The sequence below is a fragment of the Somniosus microcephalus genome, unplaced genomic scaffold (assembly GCF_052327205.1).
Source record: "Somniosus microcephalus isolate GS21.2 unplaced genomic scaffold, FLI_Smic_1.0 unresolved_chr7, whole genome shotgun sequence".
Taxonomy (NCBI): Eukaryota; Metazoa; Chordata; class Chondrichthyes; order Squaliformes; family Somniosidae; genus Somniosus; species Somniosus microcephalus.
Window position 1 is genome coordinate 3,675,638 of NW_028225185.1, and position 22,553 is coordinate 3,698,190.

Genomic DNA, 22,553 nt, shown 5'->3' on the forward strand with positions numbered 1-22,553 from the left:
GCCGCACTGTCGGAGGGGCAGTGCTGAGGGAGTGCCGCACTGTCGGAGGGGCAGTACTGAGGGAGCGCCGCACTGTCGGAGGGGCAGTACTGAGGGAGCGCCGCACTGTCGGAGGGGCGGTACTGAGGGAGCGGCGCACTGTCGGAGGGGCGGTACTGAGGGAGCGGCGCACTGTCGGAGGGGCGGTACTGAGGGAGCGGCGCACTGTCGGAGGGGCGGTACTGAGGGAGCGCCGCACTGTCGGAGGGGCGGTACTGAGGGAGCGCCGCACTGTCGGAGGGGCGGTACTGAGGGAGCGGCGCACTGTCGGAGGGGCAGTACTGAGGGAGTGCCGCACTGTCGGAGGGGCGGTACTGAGGGAGCGGCGCACTGTCGGAGGGGCGGTACTGAGGGAGCGCCGCACTATCGGAGGGGCAGTACTGAGGGAGCGCCGCACTGTCGGAGGGGCAGTACTGAGGGAGTGCCGCACTGTCGGAGGGGCGGTACTGAGGGAGCGGCGCACTGTCGGAGGGGCGGTACTGAGGGAGCGCCGCACTGTCGGAGGGATAGTACTGAGGGAGCGCCGCACTGTCGGAGGGGCAGTACTGAGGGAGCGCCGCACTATCGGAGGGGCGGTACTGAGGGAGCGCCGCACTGTCGGAGGGGCGGTACTGAGGGAGCGCCGCACTGTCGGAGGGGCGGTACTGAGGGAGCGCCGCACTGTCGGAGGGGCAGTACTGAGGGAGCGCCGCACTGTCGGAGGGGCAGTACTGAGGGAGCGCCGCACTGTCGGAGGGGCAGTACTGAGGGAGCGCCGCACTGTCGGAGGGGCAGTACTGAGGGAGCGCCGCACTGTCGGAGGGGCAGTACTGAGGGAGCGCCGCACTGTCGGAGGGGCGGTACTGAGGGAGTGCCGCACTGTCGGAGGGGCGGTACTGAGGGAGCGGCGCACTGTCGGAGGGGCGGTACTGAGGGAGCGCCGCACTATCGGAGGGGCAGTACTGAGGGAGCGCCGCACTGTCGGAGGGATAGTACTGAGGGAGCGCCGCACTATCGGAGGGGCAGTACTGAGGGAGCGCCGCACTATCGGAGGGGCAGTACTGAGGGAGCGCCGCACTGTCGGAGGGGCGGTACTGAGGGAGCGCCGCACTGTCGGAGGGGCGGTACTGAGGGAGCGCCGCACTGTCGGAGGGGCGGTACTGAGGGAGCGCCGCACTGTCGGAGGGGCAGTACTGAGGGAGCGCCGCACTGTCGGAGGGGCAGTACTGAGGGAGCGCCGCACTGTCGGAGGGGCAGTACTGAGGGAGCGCCGCACTGTCGGAGGGGCTGTACTGAGGGCGCGCCGCACTGTCGGAGGGGCGGTACTGAGGGAGCCCCGCACTGTCGGAGGGGCGGTACTGAGGGAGCGCCGCACTGTCGGAGGGGCAGTACTGAGGGAGCGCCGCACTGTCGGAGGGGCGGTACTGAGGGAGCCCCGCACTGTCGGAGGGGCTGTACTGAGGGAGCGCCGCACTGTCGGAGGGGCTGTACTGAGGGAGTGCCGCACTGTCGGAGGGGCTGTACTGAGGGAGCGCCGCACTGTCGGAGGGGCTGTACTGAGGGAGCCCCGCACTGTCGGAGGGGCTGTACTGAGGGAGCGCCGCACTGTCGGAGGGGCTGTACTGAGGGAGCGCCGCACTGTCGGAGGGGCTGTACTGAGGGAGCGCCGCACTGTCGGAGGGGCGGTGCTGAGGGAGTGCCGCACTGTCGGAGGGGCGGGACTGAGGGAGCGCCGCACTGTCGGAGGGGCGGTACTGAGGGAGCGCTGCGCTGAGGGAGGGACTGCGCTGAGGGAGGGGCGCGCTGAGGGAGCGCCGCACTGTCGGAGGGGCGGTACTGAGAGAGCGCCGCACTGTCGGAGGGGCGGTACTGAGGGAGCGCCGCACTGTCGGAGGGGCGGTACTGAGGGAGTGCCGCACTGTCGGAGGGGCAGTACTGAGGGAGTGCCGCACTGTCGGAGGGGCTGTACTGAGGGAGCGCCGCACTGTCGGAGGGGCTGTACTGAGGGAGCGCCGCACTGTCGGAGGGGCAGTACTGAGGGAGCGCCGCACTGTCGGAGGGGCAGTACTGAGGGAGCGCCGCACTGTCGGAGGGGCAGTACTGAGGGAGCGCCGCACTGTCGGAGGGGCAGTACTGAGGGAGCGCCGCACTGTCGGAGGGGCAGTACTGAGGGAGTGCCGCACTGTCGGAGGGGCGGTACTGAGGGAGCGCCGCACTGTCGGAGGGGCGGTACTGAGGGAGCGCCGCACTGTCGGAGGGGCAGTACTGAGGGAGCGCCGCTCTGTCGGAGGGGCAGTACTGAGGGAGTGCTGCACTGTCGGAGGGGCAGTACTGAGGGAGCGCTGCACTGTCGGAGGGGCAGTACTGAGGGAGCGCTGCACTGTCGGAGGGGCGGTACTGAGGGAGCGCCGCACTGTCGGAGGGGCAGTACTGAGGGAGCGCCGCTCTGTCGGAGGGGCAGTACTGAGGGAGCGCCGCACTGTCGGAGGGGCGGTACTGAGGCAGCGCCGCACTGTCGGAGGGGCTGTACTGAGGGAGCGCCGCACTGTCGGAGGGGCGGTACTGAGGGAGCGCCGCACTGTCGGAGGTGCCGTCTTTCAGATGAGACGTTAAACCGAGGCCCCGTCTGCCCTCTCGGGTGGACGTAAAAGATCCCATGGCACTATTTCGAAGAAGAGCAGGGGGAGTTCTCCCCGGCGTCCTGGCCAGTATTTATCCCCCAACCAACATAACAAAAACAGATGATCTGGTCATTATCACATTGCTGTTTGTGGGAGCTTGCTGTGTGCAAATTGGCTGCCGCGTTTCCCACATTACAACAGTGACTACACTTCAAAAAAGTACTTCATTGGCTGTAAAGCGCTTTGAGACGTCCGGTGGTCGTGAAAGGCGCTGGAGAAATGTGAGTCTTTCTTGTGTGTGAAATTCCCATTTCCACGGTTACTGTGAACGCAGTTACTTCACGTAAAAGCCTCCGTTTTTTTTCGCCCGTCCCCCTCTCTTGAAGGCACTGACTCTTGTTGACGTATGGGTCCCACAGGCGCTGGCTGGCCTCTGGTACCTCCCCCAAGTGCAATGCTTGGTACGGGAGCCCAGGGAGTGACTATCCGATGGCTCCGGCACCGTAGCTGACCTGATGGTGCCCCAGTCAACAGGGAAACACAGGGCCTTTCCAGCAGGGCCACCAGATAGGAAATGGGAAATAAAGAATCCAGGCTGGTTCTTGTTCTCTCGAGCCAGGTGCAATGAGGCCAGGAAATACTATTACTTTCTTTGGGTATGATGACCCATGTGAAAAGATGCACATAGTTTGGAAGCTCAAAGAAGGTTTCCTTCTCAGATGGCTCTGTAGTAATGAAGACGACATTAAAACATTATCATTAGCCAATTACAGTTTATGAACCTGCCATTACTATAATCACAGGTTTACACAGACTTATTTCAGGCAGTGTTCCAGGTACATTCAGACTGTTGAACATCTGTGCCGATTTGCTTAAATTCTCCTAAATCTGTGACTTCAATGACACACTGTTGGGGCTACAATGATAAAGACCCGACTGACCAGCGCGGTTGGGTGGCAGGTGCAAGTTAAAAGGCCGAGGCAGATCGACAGTGAACCCCTTATTTTTCCTGAAATGGAATTCTCTGTACTTCACACATCACACCAGTTATAAATCAAAGATATTGGGAGCTCGGTGAGTAACAAGGCTGGAATTCTGGTGATGTCATGAAGTGCGCAGCCTGTTGCAAACGTCAGTAGAGTTCCAAGACTGAATGACTGCCCAGACTCACAGCCAGGCAGTTGTTAGTCTTTGCTTTCTGTAACTTGGAGTTTATTCTGTGATGCTCAGTTAAGATTCCATGAGACACTGTAACATAGGCGAACAGTTAAGAGAAGACAGTGTTGTAAAAGCGGCAGGCGGATGGGATCCCGTGATACCACGCACGCCTTGTATTCTGCAGCCCTACCTTCCCACAAGGCAGAACCACGGCGGGTTAAGATACAGATCAGCCGTGATCTAACTGAATGGCGGAACAGGCGCGAAGGGGCTGAATGGCCACCTCCTGTCCCTATGTTCCCAACAGTCGACTGTAGAGAAAGACCGTTTATTCTATAGTGACACTTTTCAGTGGTAACTTGGCTCAGTGGGTAGCAGCCTTGTTTGAGTCAGAAGGTTGTGGGTTTGTGCTCCACTCCAGGGCTTGCGCCCATTATCTAGGTTGACACTCCAGTGCAGTACTGAGGGAGCTCTGCACTGTCGGAGGGGGGTACTGGGAGCTCTGCACTGTCGGAGGGGGGTACTGAAGGAGCGCCGCACTGTCGGGGGGCGGTACTGAGGGAGCGCCGCACTGTCGGAGGGGCGGTACTGAGGGAGCGCCGCACTGTCGGAGGGGCGGTACTGAGGGAGCGCCGCACTGTCGGAGGGGCGGTACTGAGGGAGCGCCGCACTGTCGGAGGGGCGGTACTGAGGGAGCGCCGCACTGTCGGAGGGGCGGTACTGAGGGAGCGCCGCACTGTCGGAGGGGCGGTACTGAGGGAGCGCCGCACTGTCGGAGGGGCGGTACTGAGGGAGCGCCGCACTGTCGGAGGGGCGGTACTGAGGGAGCGCCGCACTGTCGGAGGGGCGGTACCGAGGGAGCGCCGCACTGTCGGAGGGGCGGTACCGAGGGAGCGCCGCACTGTCGGAGGGGCGGTACCGAGGGAGCGCCGCACTGTCGGAGGGGCGGTACCGAGGGAGCGCCGCACTGTCGGAGGGGCGGTACCGAGGGAGCGCCGCACTGTCGGAGGGGCGGTACTGAGGGAGCGCCGCACTGTCGGAGGGGCGGTACTGAGGGAGCGCCGCACTGTCGGAGGGGCGGTACTGAGGGAGCGCCGCACTGTCGGAGGGGCGGTACTGAGGGAGCGCCGCACTGTCGGAGGGGCGGTACTGAGGGAGCGCCGCACTGTCGGAGGGGCGGTACTGAGGGAGCGCCGCACTGTCGGAGGGGCGGTACTGAGGGAGCGCCGCACTGTCGGAGGGGCGGTACTGAGGGAGCGCCGCACTGTCGGAGGGGCGGTACTGAGGGAGCGCCGCACTGTCGGAGGGGCGGTACTGAGGGAGCGCCGCACTGTCGGAGGGGCGGTACTGAGGGAGCGCCGCACTGTCGGAGGGGCGGTACTGAGGGAGCGCCGCACTGTCGGAGGGGCGGTACTGAGGGAGCGCCGCACTGTCGGAGGGGCGGTACTGAGGGAGCGCCGCACTGTCGGAGGGGCGGTACTGAGGGAGCGCCGCACTGTCGGAGGGGCGGTACTGAGGGAGCGCCGCACTGTCGGGGGGCGGTACTGAGGGAGCGCCGCACTGTCGGAGGGGCGGTACTGAGGGAGCGCCGCACTGTCGGAGGGGCGGTACTGAGGGAGCGCCGCACTGTCGGAGGGGCGGTACTGAGGGAGCGCCGCACTGTCGGAGGGGCGGTACTGAGGGAGCGCCGCACTGTCGGAGGGGCGGTACTGAGGGAGCGCCGCACTGTCGGAGGGGCGGTACTGAGGGAGCGCCGCACTGTCGGAGGGGCGGTACTGAGGGAGCGCCGCACTGTCGGAGGGGCGGTACTGAGGGATCTGATTCTCTCTCGGCTCCCTCGCGCCCCTTCGCGACCTTCACTCGCTCCCCCTCGCGAGGTTCTCCCTCGCGCTGTTCTCCCTCGCGCTCCCCCTCGCGAGGTTCTCCCTCGCGCGCTCCCCCTCGCGAGGTCCCCCCTCGCGCGCTCCCCCTCGCGAGGTCCCCCCTCGCGCGCTCCCCCTCGCGAGGTCCCCCCTCGCGCGCTCCCCCTCGCGAGGTCCCCCCTCGCGCGCTCCCCCTCGCGAGGTCCCCCCTCGCGCGCTCCCCCCTGCGAGGTTCCCCCTCGCGCGCTCCCCCCTGCGAGGTTCCCCCTCGCGCGCTCCCCCCTGCGAGGTTCCCCCTCGCGCGCTCCCCCTCGCGAGGTTCCCCCTCGCGAGGTCCCCCCTCGCGCGCTCCCCCCTCGCGAGGTTCCCCCTCGCGCGCTCCCCCTCGCGCGCTCCCCCTTCGCGAGGTTCCCCCTCGCGCGCTCCCCCTCGCGAGGTTCCCCCTCGCGCGCTCCCCCTCGCGAGGTTCCCCCTCGCGCGCTCCCCCTCGCGAGGTTCCCCCTCGCGCGCTCCCCCTCGCGAGGTTCCCCCTCGCGCGCTCCCCCTCGCGAGGTTCCCCCTCGCGCGCTCCCCCTCGCGCGCTCCCCCTCGCGCGCTCCCCCTCGCGAGGTTCCCCCTCGCGCGCTCCCCCTCGCGAGGTTCTCCCTCGCGCGCTCCCCCTCGCGAGGTTCTCCCTCGCGCGCTCCCCCTCGCGAGGTTCTCCCTCGCGAGGTTCTCCCTCGCGCGCTCCCCCTCGCGAGGTTCTCCCTCGCGCGCTCCCCCTCGCGAGGTTCTCCCTCGCGCGCTCCCCCTCGCGAGGTTCTCCCTCGCGCGCCCCCCCTCGCGAGGTTCTCCCTCGCGCGCCCCCCCTCGCGAGGTTCTCCCTCGCGAGGTTCTCCCTCGCGCGCCCCCCCTCGCGAGGTTCTCCCTCGCGCGCCCCCCCTCGCGAGGTTCTCCCTCGCGCGCCCCCCCTCGCGAGGTTCTCCCTCGCGCGCCCCCCCTCGCGAGGTTCTCCCTCGCGCGCCCCCCCTCGCGAGGTTCTCCCTCGCGCGCCCCCCCTCGCGAGGTTCTCCCTCGCTCCTCCTCGCGATGTTCCCTCGCTCCCCCTGGCGATGTCCCCTCGCTCCCCCTGGCGATGTTCACTCGCACCCCCTGGCGATGTTCCCTCGCGATGTTCCCTCGCGATGTTCTCCCTCGCTCCCCCTCGCGATGTTCTCCCTCGCTCCCCCTCGCGATGTTCCCTCGCTCCCCCTCGCGATGTTCCCTCGCTCCCCCTCGCGATGTTCCCTCGCTGCCCCTCGCGATGTTCTCCCTCGCTCCCCCTCGCGATGTTCACTCGCTCCCCCTCGCGATGTTCTCCCTCGCGATGTTCTCCCTCGCTCCCCCTCGCGATGTTCCCTCGCTCCCCCTCGCGATGTTCACTCGCTCCCCCTGGCGATGTTCCCTCGCGATGTTCCCTCGCGATGTTCTCCCTCGCTCCCCCTCGCGATGTTCCCTCGCTCCCCCTCGCGATGTTCTCCCTCGCGATGTTCTCCCTCGCTCCCCCTCGCGATGTTCCCTCGCTCCCCCTCGCGATGTTCACTCGCTCCCCCTCGCGATGTTCACTCGCTCCCCCTCGCGATGTTCTCCCTCGCGATGTTCTCCCTCGCTCCCCCTCGCGATGTTCCCTCGCTCCCCCTCGCGATGTTCACTCGCTCCCCCTCGCGATGTTCCCTCGCTCCCCCTCGCGATGTTCCCTCGCTCCCCCTCGCGATGTTCCCTCGCTCCCCCTCGCGATGTTCACTCGCTCCCCCTCGCGATGTTCACTCGCTCCCCCTCGCGATGTTCACTCGCTCCCCCTCGCGATGTTCACTCGCTCCCCCTCGCGATGTTCACTCGCTCCCCCTCGCGATGTTCACTCGCTCCCCCTCGCGATGTTCACTCGCTCCCCCTCGCGCTGTTCTCTCGCTCCCCCTCGCGCTGTTCTCCCTCGCTCCCCCTCGCGCTGTTCTCCCTCGCTCCCCCTCGCGCTGTTCTCCCTCGCGCTGTTCTCCCTCGCGCTGTTCTCCCTCGCTCCCCCTCGCGCTGTTCTCCCTCGCGATGTTCACTCGCACCCCCTCGCGATGTTCACTCACACTCTTGCCAAACAAAAGCTCTTTTCAGAACTCAGATTCCATCCGAGTGGGAGTTGGAGTTTACCGCATAAAATCACAGCTAAACTAGGCCTGTTGGTGAATGGGGTGGGCTGGGAGGGCGGCAGGGGAGAGAGGATCAAGCAATTACCCTAACAAGCGTTAATTGTTTCTAATAGTAGAATAGTATCATCTCCGAGAGAATTGACAATGCAATGTAAGGTGGATGTACAATACCAATTGCTAGGCCTTGATTCTGGGTGTTCCACACCACTCACTCACCAATTAGATAAAGAGGGAGATCTGCAAATGCTGGGAATGGGAGATGAAAATGGAGTGTGGGGGGAATAAAATGGTGTAAATACACAGCAGTTCTGTCAGCATCTGGAGAGAGAAGACAGGCTATGACGTAGGAAAACTACTCTGCACTCAGTCTTAGCGTTAAACAAAGCTTTAATCAACTGTTTTACAACATGGGGGTCTAGTTGTGTCCTTCACTAGTTCCTGTTAAGAATGTCCTGAGCAAGCTGGGCCCGTGCCCGAGTATTTATACTCTCCCTGGACAGCGCCACCCGCAGGCCGCTCAGTATTACTTCATCAGTCTTTCTTTCATGAATGACTGATTCATGTCAGGCTATGTTTCTGTCAGAGGGGTGTCGGTATTACTGTCCCATTTCCGTATTACTCGCACAATGCTCTTTGAGCAGAAGGGTAAACTGACTGTGCCAGTTCAATGTACGGACTCTCCACCCCCCCCCCGCCCCAACCACCCCCCCCCCCAAACCCCCCAGGCAAAGATCGCAATGGTGCGGTTTACCACCCAACACCCCATTTAAACTGAGAAAAAAGGTTGCCCAGAGTAGAAGGAGGAACCCGAAGGCCGAACCACAAGCATGTGTCTGGATGTCTGAAGAGTTCAAATAACTTTCAGCAGCAAAAACGTTTTATTTTTTAAAGAATTAAATAGTTAACAAAACTAAAACCCTCTCGCGCAGTGAATACTCAGCATCCGCTGGTGATCTTTAACAGTATAAACAATGGTCCTGGAATATTTATTTCAAGTCACAACTGAAAAGGTCAAAGCTCACAGTGAACCAACAGCACCTTGTATTTATACAGCGCCTTTAATGGAGTAAAACGCCCCAAGGCGGATCACAGGAGCGTTAGAAAACAAAATTTGACACCGAGCCACGTAAGGAGAGATTAGGGCAGATGAGAGGCAGGTTTTAAGGAGCGTCTTAAAGGAGGAAAGAGAGGTGGACAGGTTTAGGGAGGGAATTCCAGACCTCCGGGGCCAGGCAGCTGAAGGCACGGCCGCCAATGGGGGAGCGATTAAAACCTAGTCCCAAAGATTATCTTAATTTTCCCTCTTCTCCAGATAGTGTCAACTCTTGCTGGCGTACAGCTCCGAGAGTGCGGGAGCATCCGGTATCTTGGCTTTGTGCGTGTTCAGGTAGTGTCACCGAGCTATTCCATGACAAGAGACAACACATCCAAGCCCAATCCTGTCCTAACCAGACATTTACACACGTTCACTTTACAGCAAAAGTCACTGAATGATGATTAAGAGCAGGAACCCAGTCTGATCCCTCCCTCCGCCCCCGAGCACGGAGACCAGCTGCAGTACCCCCCACTGGTGCCTTGGTCGTCAGCCAAGTGTCAGCCGTGACTCAGTGGGCAGCACCCACGCCTCGGAATCAGAAGGTGGTGGGTTCAAGTCCCACTTCAGAGACTTGAGCACATAAATCTAGGCTGACACTCCCAGTGCAGTACTGAGGGAGCGCCGCACTGACGGAGGGGCAGTACTGAGGGAGCACCGCACTGACGGAGGGGCAGTACTGAGGGAGCACCGCACCGTCGGAGGGGCAGTACTGAGGGAGCACTGCACTGTCAGAGGGGCAATACTGAGGGAGCGCCGCACCGTCGGAGGGGCGGTACTGAGGGAGCGCCGCACTGTCGGAGGGGCAATACTGAGGGAGCGCCGCACTGTCGGAGGGGCGGTACTGAGGGAGCGCCGCACTGTCAGAGGGGCAGTACTGAGGGAGCGCCGCACTGTCGGAGGGGCGGTACTGAGGGAGCGCCGCCCTGTCGGAGGGGCGGTGCTGAGGGAGCGCCGCACTGACGGAGGGGCGGTACTGAGGGAGCGCCGCACTGACGGAGGGGCGGTACTGAGGGAGCGCCGCACTGACGGAGGGGCGGTACTGAGGGAGCACCGCACTGTCGGAGGGGCAGTACTGAGGGAGCGCCGCACTGACGGAGGGGTGGTACTGAGGGAGCGCCGCACTGTCGGAGGGGCGGTACTGAGGGAGCGCCGCACTGTCGGAGGGGCCGTCTTTCGGATGAGACGTTAAACCGAGGCCCCATCTGCCTCTCAGGTGGATGTAAAAGATCCCATGGCCACTATTGAAAGAAGAGCAGGGGGAGTTCTCCCCGGTGTCCTGGGCCATATTTATCCCTCAATCAACATCACTAAAAAAACAGGTGATCTGATCATTATCGCATTGCTGTTTGTGGGAGCTTGCTGTGCGCAAATTGGCTGCTGCGTTTCCTATATTACAACAGTGACCACAACTCAGAAAGTACTTATTTGGCTGTAAAGTGCTTTGGGATGTCCTGAGGTGGTGAAAAGTGGGATAGAAATACGAGTTGTTCTTTCTTTGGCCGAGATAAGCTAACTCAGACAGACCGGGAGGCAACCTTTGACCTTCTGCTCTGCGCTCCAACCACCCCCCCCGGCTTGTTGAGGGAGTGGAAGGCAAAAGGTCGAATTCATAAAAGCTCACCTGATTGTCACCAAATGGAGTGGCTTAAAGCCACTCTCTGGAAAAACACCCAAGGGAGATTTTCAGGCAGGTTTGATTTTGATTTTAGATCCTAAAAATAAGATGTCATTGTAAATAAAACTAGAGGAAAAAGCTGCCCCACCAAGACCTGAACAGCTTTCTGTTCAACAGGTTGGGTGAGCATCTGATTTAAGTAGAAGGACCCACTCGAATAAATCTGTACGGCCACAAGTCGAGAACAAGCCTCTCCACTGCTGTGATTACAGTGGTTCATCAATTTTAATTCCTTGCAGAAGAGTTAACATTCAGCAACCACGCAGAGAGCCACTGCTGACACCGATTAAGTACAAGGTCACCCGTACAACAGGCTCCCACTTTAACTGGGTCATGCAGATTAAATAAAAAAGGAGTGTATTTGTTGGAACAGTTTGAACAAATGATCAATTAGGACGGGGGTCATGTGCAATGTCAGAGGACACGTTGGATCACGCTGCAGGGCATGCAATAGGTTTGTTTTTTGTAGGTTTCGCTTCAAAGGGGGAGTCATATAAACATGTACTATCAGGAGTTGTGATATATGGGGTCACGGAATAGTGAGGGGTGTGTTATGTGGTTACTGTGTCAGTGCGAGAACCAGAAACAAAAGCAGGTTACATGAAAGGTTGCGGCATCGCGGGCGAGATCGTAGATAAGCGGGTGAGACGATAGCGAGAGCCGTGTCATGTGGTTATTCAGTCGCAGAGGCTCTGACAGACTGGGCTACATTAGCAATTGCGAGGTTAGTGATCCGGGTTTGTGGTGCAGAGCGTACAACTGCGAGGGGAGTGTCCCGTGGTTTCCGTTGCTGGGTATAGATCAAGCGGTTCGAGCAGGAGTGTTACAGCGAGGGGTAACTAATCACCGGCAACAACAACTCACTGCGTTACTGCCAGGATTCTCGAAGAAATCAACAAGTGCAGCAGACAGGCTGCTTGCCACACGCCAAAGACCAGCTAATAGGACCGTGGGTAAAACGTTTGACCAAGGTGACACCGAGGACAGGCAATGGAAGAGTGCACCGAATCTAATCTGGTCTGGTCTTCAGCCTTGGGTTTCAATTAGGAATTGGGAAATGTGCGATTGCTTCATCGAACTTGTTCCGTTTGGTTTACATGGGCACAACGATGCCAGCAATCAGAAGGATTAGAACTTTCCTGCAGGGGGGTGATTTATGTCTCTGTACAACAAACACGACAGGCCAGGAATGCTTCTCAAAAGCACAGAGGCGCCCACAATTCAGTGTGTGAAATGGAAACTGTGCAACCTTTTGAAAGGTTTCTCACAGAAGCAGTAGCGATGCTCCTTCCCACTGCTCCCCAATAGGTCGGCACAATGCACGAGCGTACACCCACTGGCCTTGCCCATTCACATTCGGCTCCGGGCAAGACGACTGATGTTGTTGAAATAAACAAAAAACAGATTGGTGAAAAAATATCTTTCATACTTAGTTCATTGGCTCAGTGGGCAGCACCCTTGCCTCTGAGTCAGAAGGTCACGAATTCAAGTCCCACTCCAGAGACTTGAGCACAAGAAAAAATTTAGCTGACACCCCAGCGCAGGCTGAGGGAGTGCTGCACTGTCAGAGGGGCAGTACTGAGGGAGCTCCGCACTGTCGGAGGGGCAGTACTGAGGGAGCTCCGTACTGTCAGAGGGGCGGTACTGAGGGAGCGCCGCACTGTCGGAGGGGCAGTACTGAGGGAGCTCCACACTGTCGGAGGGGCGGTACTGAGGGAGCTCCGCACTGTCAGAGGGGCAGTACTGAGGGAGCTCCGCACTGTCGGAGGGGCAGTACTGAGGGAGCTCCGCACTGTCAGAGGGGCAGTACTGAGGGAGCTCCGCACTGTCGGAGGGGCGGTACTGAGGGAGCACCGCACTGTCGGAGGGGCGGTACTGAGGGAGCGCCGCACTGTCGGAGGGGCGGTACTGAGGGAGCGCCGCACTGTCGGAGGGGCGGTACTGAGGGAGCGCCGCACTGTCGGAGGGGCAGTACTGAGGGAGCGCCGCACTGTCGGAGGGGCGGTACTGAGGGAGCGCCGCACTGTCGGAGGGGCGGTACTGAGGGAGCGCCGCACTGTCGGAGGGGCAGTACTGAGGGAGCGCCGCACTGTCGGAGGGGCGGTACTGAGGGAGCGCCGCACTGTCGGAGGGGCGGTACTGAGGGAGCGCCGCACTGTCGGAGGGGCGGTACTGAGGGAGCGCCGCACTGTCGGAGGGGCGGTACTGAGGGAGCGCCGCACTGTCGGAGGGGCAGTATTGAGGGAGCGCCGCACTGTCGGAGGGTCGGTACTGAGGGAGCGCCGCACTGTCGGAGGGGCCGCCTTTCGATGAGACGTTAAACTGAAGCCCCATCTGCCCTCTCAGGTGGATGTAAAAGATCCCATGGCTACTATTTCAAAGAGGAGCAGGGGAGTTCTCCCCGGTGTCCTGGGGCCAATATTTATCCCTCAATCAACATCACTAAAACAGATGATCTGGTCATTACCACTTTGCTGTTTGTGGGAGCTTGCTGTGCGCAAATTGGCTGCCGCGTTTCCTACATTACAACAGTGACTGCACTTCAAAAAGTACTTCATTGGCTGTGAAGCGCTTTGGGACGTCCCGAGTTGGTGAAAGGCGCTGGAGAAATGCGAGTCTGTCTATTCTTTTTGGGTCAATTTCACAACTGACTGGTTTAGGACTTGTCGAACCCTGGGATCAACAGGAGCCCTGGCGGGGGGCGTCTGGGGACAGTTTGGTTGGGCCGCGAGCAAGAGAGCAAAGTCCGATTCTGGGGATCAAGAGGGACATTTTGATAGGTTTCTGGGGCTGAGAAAGGAAAATGAGAAGAGAAAGATGAATTCTGGACTTGCCTGCTAATGTTGCACTCTCTGATGGAGTTCTCCTTCTGGTGGGACTGCAACTAACACTGTCCTGATGCCTCTGTGGCGCCGGTTTGTCCTGTGCTGGTTGCATACCTGTAGATTGTATTAAACAGGAACAATGAAAATGATGCAACAACTTACATAGCGCCTTTAACACAATAAAACATACCAAGGCGCTTCACAGGAGCGATTATCAAACAAAATTTGACACCGAGCCATATCAGGAGATATTAGGGCAGGTGACCAAAAGCTTGGTCAAAGAGGTCGGTTTTAAGGAGCGTCTTAAAGGAGAGAGAGGTGGAGAGATTTAGGGAGGGAATTCCAGAGCTCGGGGCCCAGGCAGCTGAAGGCACGGCCGCCAATGGTGGAGCAATTAAAATCGGGGATGGTCAAGAGGCCAGAATTGGCGGAGCGCCGAGATCTCGGAGGGTTGTGGGGCTGGAGGAGGTTACAGAGATAGGGAGGGGGCGAGGAGGCCATGGAGGGATTTGAAAAAAAGGATGAGAATTTTAAAAATCAAGGCGTTGCTTAACTGGGAGCCAATGTAGGTCAGCGAGCACAGGCGAGATGGGCGAGCAGGACATGGTGCGAGTTAGGGCACGGGCAGCTGAGTTTTGGATGACCTCAAGTTTGTGGAGGGTAGAGCGTGGGAGGATGGCCAGGAGTGCGTTGGAACAGTCAAGTCTAGAGGTGACAAAGGCAGGGGTGAGTACAAGTATACCAGCACCAGGAAGGGGCAGCTCGATAACAAGTGCATCACAAATTGTGGCAAAGTTCATCATAAATGTGCGCAGTTTGGCTCAGCAGTACCTCCCATGGTTGTGGGATCAAGCCCCACTTTAAACCGCAAGTGCACAATCCAGGCCGACACGCAGTACCGAGGGGGTGCTACTTTTATGGAGGTTCTGTCCCTCGGGGAAACATTAAACCACGTTCTGATGGCTCAGGAAGACATTAAGGAGCCCATCTATTGGGAGCATAGAGAACCAGCATTCCTCCCCCAAACAACATCAAAAAAAAGTTATTCATTGTGATTTCACAGTATCACAGAAACCCCACAGTGCAGATAAAGGCCATTTTGGCCCATCGAGCCTGCACTGACACATATTCCACCCGATCCCCGTAACCCCTGCACCAACACATATCCCACCCTATCCCTGTAACCCCATGTATTTAATCCCCCTAACACGAAGGGTCAATTTATCATAGCCAATCAACCTAACCTGCACATCTTTGGACTGATTTGTGGGATATTGATGGTTGCTATGTTTGCCTATATACCAGCAGTCACTGTACTGTAAACACTGAACCTGAGGCGCTTTGAAACATTTGAGAGAGGTACGATATACGGGTTACATTAAACCAAGTCTGCAGATTTATTATTGTTCTACAAGTTCTTTGCACTTTTTCTTTTTTCAAATGAGTTTCAGGGAAAGACTTCCAAACCTGTTCATCAAATCCCACTCCAGAGACTTGAGCACAGAAATCCAGACTGACACTCCCAGTGCAGTACTGAGGGAGCGCCGCACTGTCAGAGGTGCCGTCTTTCGGATGAGACGTTAAACCGAGACCCCGTCTGCTCTCTCAGGTGGACGTGAAAGATCCCACGGCCACGATTTCAAAGAAGAGCAGGGGGGAGTTCACCCCGGTGTCCTGGGGCCAATATTTATCCCTCAATCAACATCAGAAAAACAGATTATCTGGTCAATATCACATTGCTGTTTGTGGGAGCTTGCTGTGCGCAAAATTTGTCTGCCACGTTTCCTACTTTACAACAGTGACTACACTTCAAAAAAAAAGTACTCCATTGGCTGTAAAGCACTTTGGGACATCCGGTGGTCGTGAAAGGCGCTGGAGAAATGCAAGTCTTTCTTTTTCTTTATGTCAGACAAGTGCTGAGAAACATTCACAGCATTACAAAAGCGAAATACTGCGGATGCTGGCAATCTGAAATAAAAACAGAAAATGCTGGAAATACTCAGCAGGTCAGGCAGCATCTGTGGAGAGCGAAAGAGAGCTAACGTTTTGGAAGGGTCGTCGACCTGAAACGTTAACTCTGTTTCGCTCTCCACAGATGCTGCCTGACCTGCTGAGTATCGCCAGCAATTTCTGTTTTTATTCACAGCATTACATCCACTTACTGGACTTACACTAATGATCAGCCACTCCACCGGTCTAGCTTGAGATTACCAACAGTTGGGAGTGGGCCTTTGGCGTAGCAATAGCATCCCCGCCGCTGGGCCAGAAGGCGTAGGGTTTCGAACCCCGCTCCAGACAGTCCCGGCAAGTGGAGTCGGAGCTCCGGCTCTAAATTCTGGGTTGACATCCAGCGGGATACTTGCGTGTGTGGGTGGCCCCCACCCCCCTCGTATGGGTTGTGGGAGCCCGTAAAACCCTCCCGCCATAGGACTAACCACCCTAATGGCTGGTACGAAGGTGGTTACGGTCACGGAAGGAGCGTTAATCGCGGCCAAAGGGAACAGTATGAAGACACGTACGAGGACGACCAACAGTTGCTTTTGCGTGTTCTATACCAATAATCTTTTACGCTGCATCTAAATATTTCTGATTATTTTATTTAAATTATTAAACAGTGCAGCTTAGATAACTAAGATGTTTTATAAAAAATAAATCCCCCCCACCTCCTCCTCCAATTTCCTTCCCTCTTCAGGTGTGTGCCGGGCAGCCGTTCCTACATCGGCCAAGTAACCATTCTTCACGTGTGGCCCGAGGCAGTGAGCAACGACGCGTGATTCAACCGTGGGAGGCATCACCGCCAACCTGGATCCTGTCTGATTCTTACCGGATGTACACCTCTCCCCCTTTCTGGTTGGGGGGGGGGGGGGTCGGGCAGGTGGTGGGTGTCACTGGGCAATTAAATCAGGAATGGGAACACTGAATAATCCCCCCCACCTGCCCACTGTGGTCAAGAATGACATCCGTACTGCTGTACTGAGCAGAGAGAAAGGATTGAATCTGGAACCGAATGGTATGTATGGCTTAGCTGTTATCACACTGGTTATCACCCTTAATCACCGGGCATTCATGGGAGCTGGCGTTTGAAGAAAGCGGGTTTCAATTACATTAGAATTTTAGCAGAGAATTCACATTCTCAAATGCTCGTTGACGTTTTGTAAGAGGATGGTAGCACAGTGTAAAAGTCATCAGATCCTTCATCCATGGACACCATGGGCTTGCAGGGCTGGCATAAAACCAAGGTTTAATGAGGTTCAACACCTGTTCATTTCACAATGGCATCCCCCAAAGATTTGGTGTATCCAGAGGCTGCACCATCCCCAGAACAAGGCAACAGGCAAACGTGGGGAGGGGGGTGGGGGGGCTGCTACCATTTCTCCACGCTGGCCTGGGGCCAATATTTAGCCCTCAAATCAACATCTGTTCGTGGGAGCTTGCTGTGCGGAAACTGGCTGCCACGTTGCCTACATTACAACAGTGACTACATTTCAATGGCTGCGAAGTGCTTCGGGACATCCGGTGGTCGTGAAAGGCGCTTTAGAAATGCAAGTCTGTCTTTCTTTAACAGCAGCAGAGCGGAGACCAGGAACTTAAAAAGATTAAAGTGGGGCAGTCAACCTTTTTAAATAAATAAAATAGTGCTTCACCAATTTGCTCAGCTGTCAGACCCCTAGGAAAACATCAACATAAATTAGGCGGGGAGAAGACTGGTCTCATCACTCTGTACTTGGCACAAGATGTGTAACACACTGCTAAACATGACAGGCACCGTTGAAAAGTTAAGCTGTGTTCGTTTCTGGACCCCAAGCTTCCTATGTCAGTTAAACCACAGCCACACATGGTTTTAATTGAGTCACACACACACACACACAGACTGACTGAAAAGCAGGAGGTTTCATCTGACTCGCATGAACCGAGCACACCAGAGGGGCCGTGCACCACTCCCCCGCACCAGCAACTTTGGCGTCACATTTTCAGACCAGTTTTTCACCAAACGGACCGAGATTACTCAACCCGACTGAAAAGCCCATGGAAGTTCCCAGCAGAAACCAAGTGCATGGTCAATAGCTGCTAAACTGCCCCCTCCTAAATTCACTCGTGGACTTAGCTCATCATTGCTCAAGTAGTCGAAAATATTTTTGCACATACATACACACACAAGAACATAAGAAATAGGAAGCCATTCGGCCCCTCGAGCCTGCCCCGCCATTCAATAAGATCGCGGCTGATCTTGGACCTCAACTCCACTTTCCCGCCCGATCCCCGTATCCCTGGATTCTCCGAGAGTCCAAAAATCTATCGATCTCAGCCTGGAATATACTCAACAACTCAGCATCCACGGCCCTCGGGTAGAGAATTCCAAAGATTCACCACCCTCTGAGTGAAGAAATTCCTCCTCATCTCAGTCCTAAATGGTCAACCCCTTATCTGTGCCACCTAGTTGGGGGTCACCATTGACCAGAAACTTAACTGGACCAGCCACATAAATACTGTAGAAACAAGAGCGAGTCAGAGGCTGGGTATTCTGTGGCGAGTGTCTCACCTCCCGACTCCCCAAAGCCTTTCCACCATCTACAAGGCACAAGTCAGGAGTGTGATGGAATACTCTCCACTTGCCTGGATGAGTGCAGCTCCAACAACACTCAAGAAGCTCGACACCATCCAGGACAAAGCAGCCCGCTTGATTGGCACTCCATCCACCACCTTAAACATTCACTCCCTCCACCACCGGTGCACCGTGTCTGCAGTGTGTACCATCTACAAGATGCACTGCAGCAACTCGCCAAGGCTTCTTCAGCAGCACCTCCCAAACCCGCAACCTCTTCCACCTAGAAGGACAAGGGCAGCAGGCGCATGGGAACACCACCACCTCCAAGTTCCCCTCCAAGTCACACACCATCCCGACTTGGAAATATATCGCCATTCCTTCATCGTCGCTGGGTCAAAATCCTGGAACTCCCTCCCCAACAGCACTGTGGGAGTACCTTCACCACACGGGACTGCAGCGGTTCAAGGCGGCGGCTCACCACCACCTTCTCAAGGGGCAACTAGGGATGGGCAATAAATGCCGGCCTTGTCAGCAACACCCACATCCCATAAACAAATTTTTAAAAAGTTCTCCAGCCAGGGGAAACAGCCTCTCAGCATCTACCCTGTCAATCCCCCTCAGAATCTTGTATGTTTCAATGAGATCACCTCTCATTCTTCTAAACTCCAGAGAGTATCGGCCCATTCTACACAATCTCTCATCATAGGACAGCCCTCTCATCCCAGGAATCAATCTAGTGAATCTTCGTTGCTCCGCCTCGAAGGCAAGGATGTCCTTCCACAGGTAAGGAATCCAAAACTGTGCACAGTACTCCAGGTGTGGTCTCTGTACAACTGCAGCAAGACTTCCTCACTCCTATACTCCAGCCCCCTTGAAATAAAGGCCAACCTGCCATTTGCCTTCCGAATTGCTTGCTGTACTGACATGCCAACTCTCTGTGGGGACGAGGGGAAACGTGAAAGGAGACTAAAATGGCCATAAGTAGTACTACAGTATGTCATGTGGCTGGGAACATTTCCAGTAACTTGCTATACTGACTAAATGCTTTAAAAAAAAAAATAGGCTGAATAAATTATACTGGGATCATTTTAACAGTTTGCTTCAAAACAGCTTTCCTTTCATCTCTCAAATTTGTCTCGTTATAATGAGGGCGCAATGTTTGCAACCATTCCAAGCAGCCCCTGGGAGCCAAGCATACTGCAGCTTAAAATAAGGTGCATGCTCCAGTGAATGTTCCATAAAACAACACTGCATAAACGACGGGGACCCAGCCTGCAGCCTTTAGGAAGGGAGGTGGGGGGGGGGGGGGGGGGGGGAGCGTACAATATAGTTTATAATGAATGAAACTGCTAATGTCCAACACTGAACAAAAATACCACCTGTTCCCCTGGTGCGAGTTAATGTTCAACTCTGTAATCAGAAACACAAAGCGAGAGTTTGAAACGCTGAATGGCCAAACACAGTATTTAAGTAGCTTTTACAAAGAAAACATACTTGTCTGACATACGATCTGACATCAAGTCTTGGATAAGTAGCAAGTTCCTTCAGCTGAACACCGGAAAGGCCAAAGCCATTGTTGTAATGCCTGCTGTAAACTGCTCCCTAGGCTCCAGTGGCATGCCCCTCCCTGGCCACTCACTCAGTCGGAACAAATCTGCGCACAATCTCAGTACTGTGTTCAACGCATCCTCTTCGCCAAGGCCTCTTGCTTCCACCTTGCGACGCTGCCCTGCTCCACTCCTACCTCAACACCCCCCCCCCCACCCGAAACCCTTAATTTGGTACCTCGAGACTTGATGACTCCAAGGCTCTCTTTGCTGGCCTTCCCCTGTCCGCCCTCTAAAACCCCACCCTGCTCCTGCACTGAGCGCCACTTGCCCACCACCTCTGTCCTCGGCCACCTACACTGGCACCAAATCGTAATCCTGGTTCTCATCTTCAAATCCCTCCAGTGTCTTGTACCCTCCCTGACCCGATAACCTCCTCCAGCCACACATCCCCCTCTTGCGCCTTTCAACCCACAGACTTCTGCGCATCCCGTCTCCCTTTGCTCTCCCTCCCCGGAAGGAATCGAGAGTGTTAACAGAAAAAAAGGATTAAAGTGTGTGGGGGAAGGAGCAGGGAAATGGGATTCAAATACAGGAAACTTTTTTTTTTTATCCGGCACAGACGGGACCGACGTGGTGCCAGTTCATCAAAAATTCCGGATAACCGAACGTTACAGTAAAAGATAGGGAGAGCTGACAGCTCCATATAAAGCAACAAACCCTGTTGCTTAGCAACAAGTGCAGAACAATGGCCACAAGTTCCAAGTGTCTCTGTAGCTTAGCAACAGCTGCAGCCACACCCTTGCACAGCAACAGATGGAGGAAGGCGAGTACAATATGAAGTAAAACCTACTCCTGAATTTTGCCGGTTAACCGAGATTTCCGGTTATTTAGGTGCCGGTAAAGCGAAAGTTTCCTGTAGATAGGTCCAATGGGTGAGCTCGCAGCATCAGCATGGACACAATGGGTCAAATAGACCCCCTTCCTTGTTGAAATATCCGCAATGATTCTATGGTGACTGCATTACCTATTTATGAGGGTGGTCAGCTGGAGCTGTGCTTTAGACGGAGGTGTCAGCTGATGTGATGCAGCATCTGTTGCCATGTCTCCAGGATAGAACAGACGGAATCAGTGGTGACATTTAGTGAAGTGCAAACAATGAATGGGGATTGGTTCTGAACAAGTAATAATTTGACAAAAAATACATTCCATTGGCAAGAATTTCAGAATACCTACTACTTTGGCAGCACATACAGAAAAGAGACAGCATGCACAATCAGGGTACAAAGTCATGGCCATTTATCGCTTGCACATAAAAGCAGGGTGGCTGCCCCTTATGTCGTCTTCTTCTTAGGCAGTCCCTCGGAACCGAGGATGACTTGCTTCCACACTAAAAATGAGTTCTCAGGTGACTGATGAGTCCAATGCGGGACCTACAGTCTCTGTCACAGGTGGGGCGGACGGTGGTTGAAGGGGCGGGTGGGTAGGGTGCTTGGGTTGACGTGCACTCCTTGCGCTTGGCTTCCCGCTTGCTCCCGGCGAAGAGACTCGAGGTGTTCGGCGCCTTCCCGGATGCTTCTCCTCCACTTTGTATGGTCTTGGGCCAGGGATTCCCAGGTGTCGGTGGGGATGTTGCACTTTTTCAAGGAGGCTTTGAGGGTGTCCTTGAAGCGTTTCCTCTGCCCACCTGAGACTCTCTTGCCGTGCCGGAGCTCCGAGTAGAGTGCTTGTTTTGGGAGTCTCGTATCGGGCATGCGGACAATGTGACCCGTCCATCGGAGCTGATCAAGCGTGGTCAGAGCTTCGATGCTGGGGGCGTTGGTGTGCCTATCCTTCCAATGGATTTGCAGGATCTTGTGGAGGCAGCGTTGGTGGTACCTCTCCAGTGCTTTGCAGTGCCTGCTGTACATGGTCCATGTCTCTGAGGCATACAGCAGGGCGGGTATCACTGCTACTCTGTAGACCATGAGCTTAGTGCCAGGTTTACGGTCCTGGTCTTCAAACACTCTCTTCCTCAGGCGACCAAAGGCTGCAGTGGCACACTGAAGGCGGTGTTGGACTTCATCGTCGACGTCTGCCCTTGTTGACAGTAGGCTCCCGAGGTATGGAAAGTGGTCCACGTTGTCCAAGGCCTTGTCGTGGATTTTGATAATCGGGGAGCAGTACTGTGTGGCAGGGGCAGGTTGTGGAGGACTTTTGTCTTACGGATGTTTAGTGTAAGGCCTATGCTCTCGTATGCTTCGGTGAAAGTGTTGACGATGGTTTGGAGTTCGACCTCCGAGTGAACGCAGACGCAAGCGTCATCTGCATACTGTACCAAGTCTGTGTCTCAAGTCCAAATGAAGTGATGTGTTCAGATGGACGCTAATCTACTCCTGGGCCTTGGCAGGGTTATTTAAGGAATTATTTTAAAATCCTCGCACAATATTTGCACATTAGACGATTCTTTACCCTCCGAAATATGGGACAAATGTACCAAATTGTGTTTTAATCAACTCTCTCCAGCCGCTCTCTAAAACCATTACATCCACAAGCTTCTTTAGTCCAGCAGTAATATTCTAATCCCATTAATTTGTACGGTTTGAAAGTTCAGCTCAGATGCAGTGCGACAAGAGCAGCAGTCGGCAGAGCAGGGTGGCTCACATCTCACTGCCCTCGTGCTCTGCAAGATCCTGAGGGCCCTGCTCCTGCCATTATAATTCATCACTCCAGCAAATCTAGAAAGAGCAAATCCAGATTCGTTTATTATCACTGACAGTTCAGGAACCACGAGGCAGCAGGTTTTCATTAACGAGGTTCTGTTAAATGTGGCTTTAACTTTAGCACCAGAGGCTCCCAGAGTAAACAGACTTCCGGTTTCCAAGTGCTTCGTGTCAACGGGCGGACAAAAGCAGGAAAGAGGAGGAAACGGGCAGCTAGCTGACAGTAACCACCAGTAACTGACAACTGAAAACACCTCGGGCTGTGCCAAGTCTCCTCAGGGTCAGATCGTCTATCGCTGACTGAAATAACTGCAAGTTTAAACATGATTTGGATAGATCAAACCATC

At 56.2% G+C, this 22,553-nt stretch overlaps 1 protein-coding gene across 1 annotated transcript in view; it reads right to left on the reverse strand.

The window, feature by feature from the left end:
* ash1l (ash1 (absent, small, or homeotic)-like (Drosophila)) overlaps window positions 1-22,553 on the reverse strand; it is a 255,851-nt gene that overhangs the window by 144,634 nt on the left and 88,664 nt on the right. Inside the window, 1 exon segment of the mRNA XM_085978244.1 lies at window positions 13,421-13,525. Coding sequence (XP_085834370.1) covers window positions 13,421-13,525 — 105 coding nt within the window.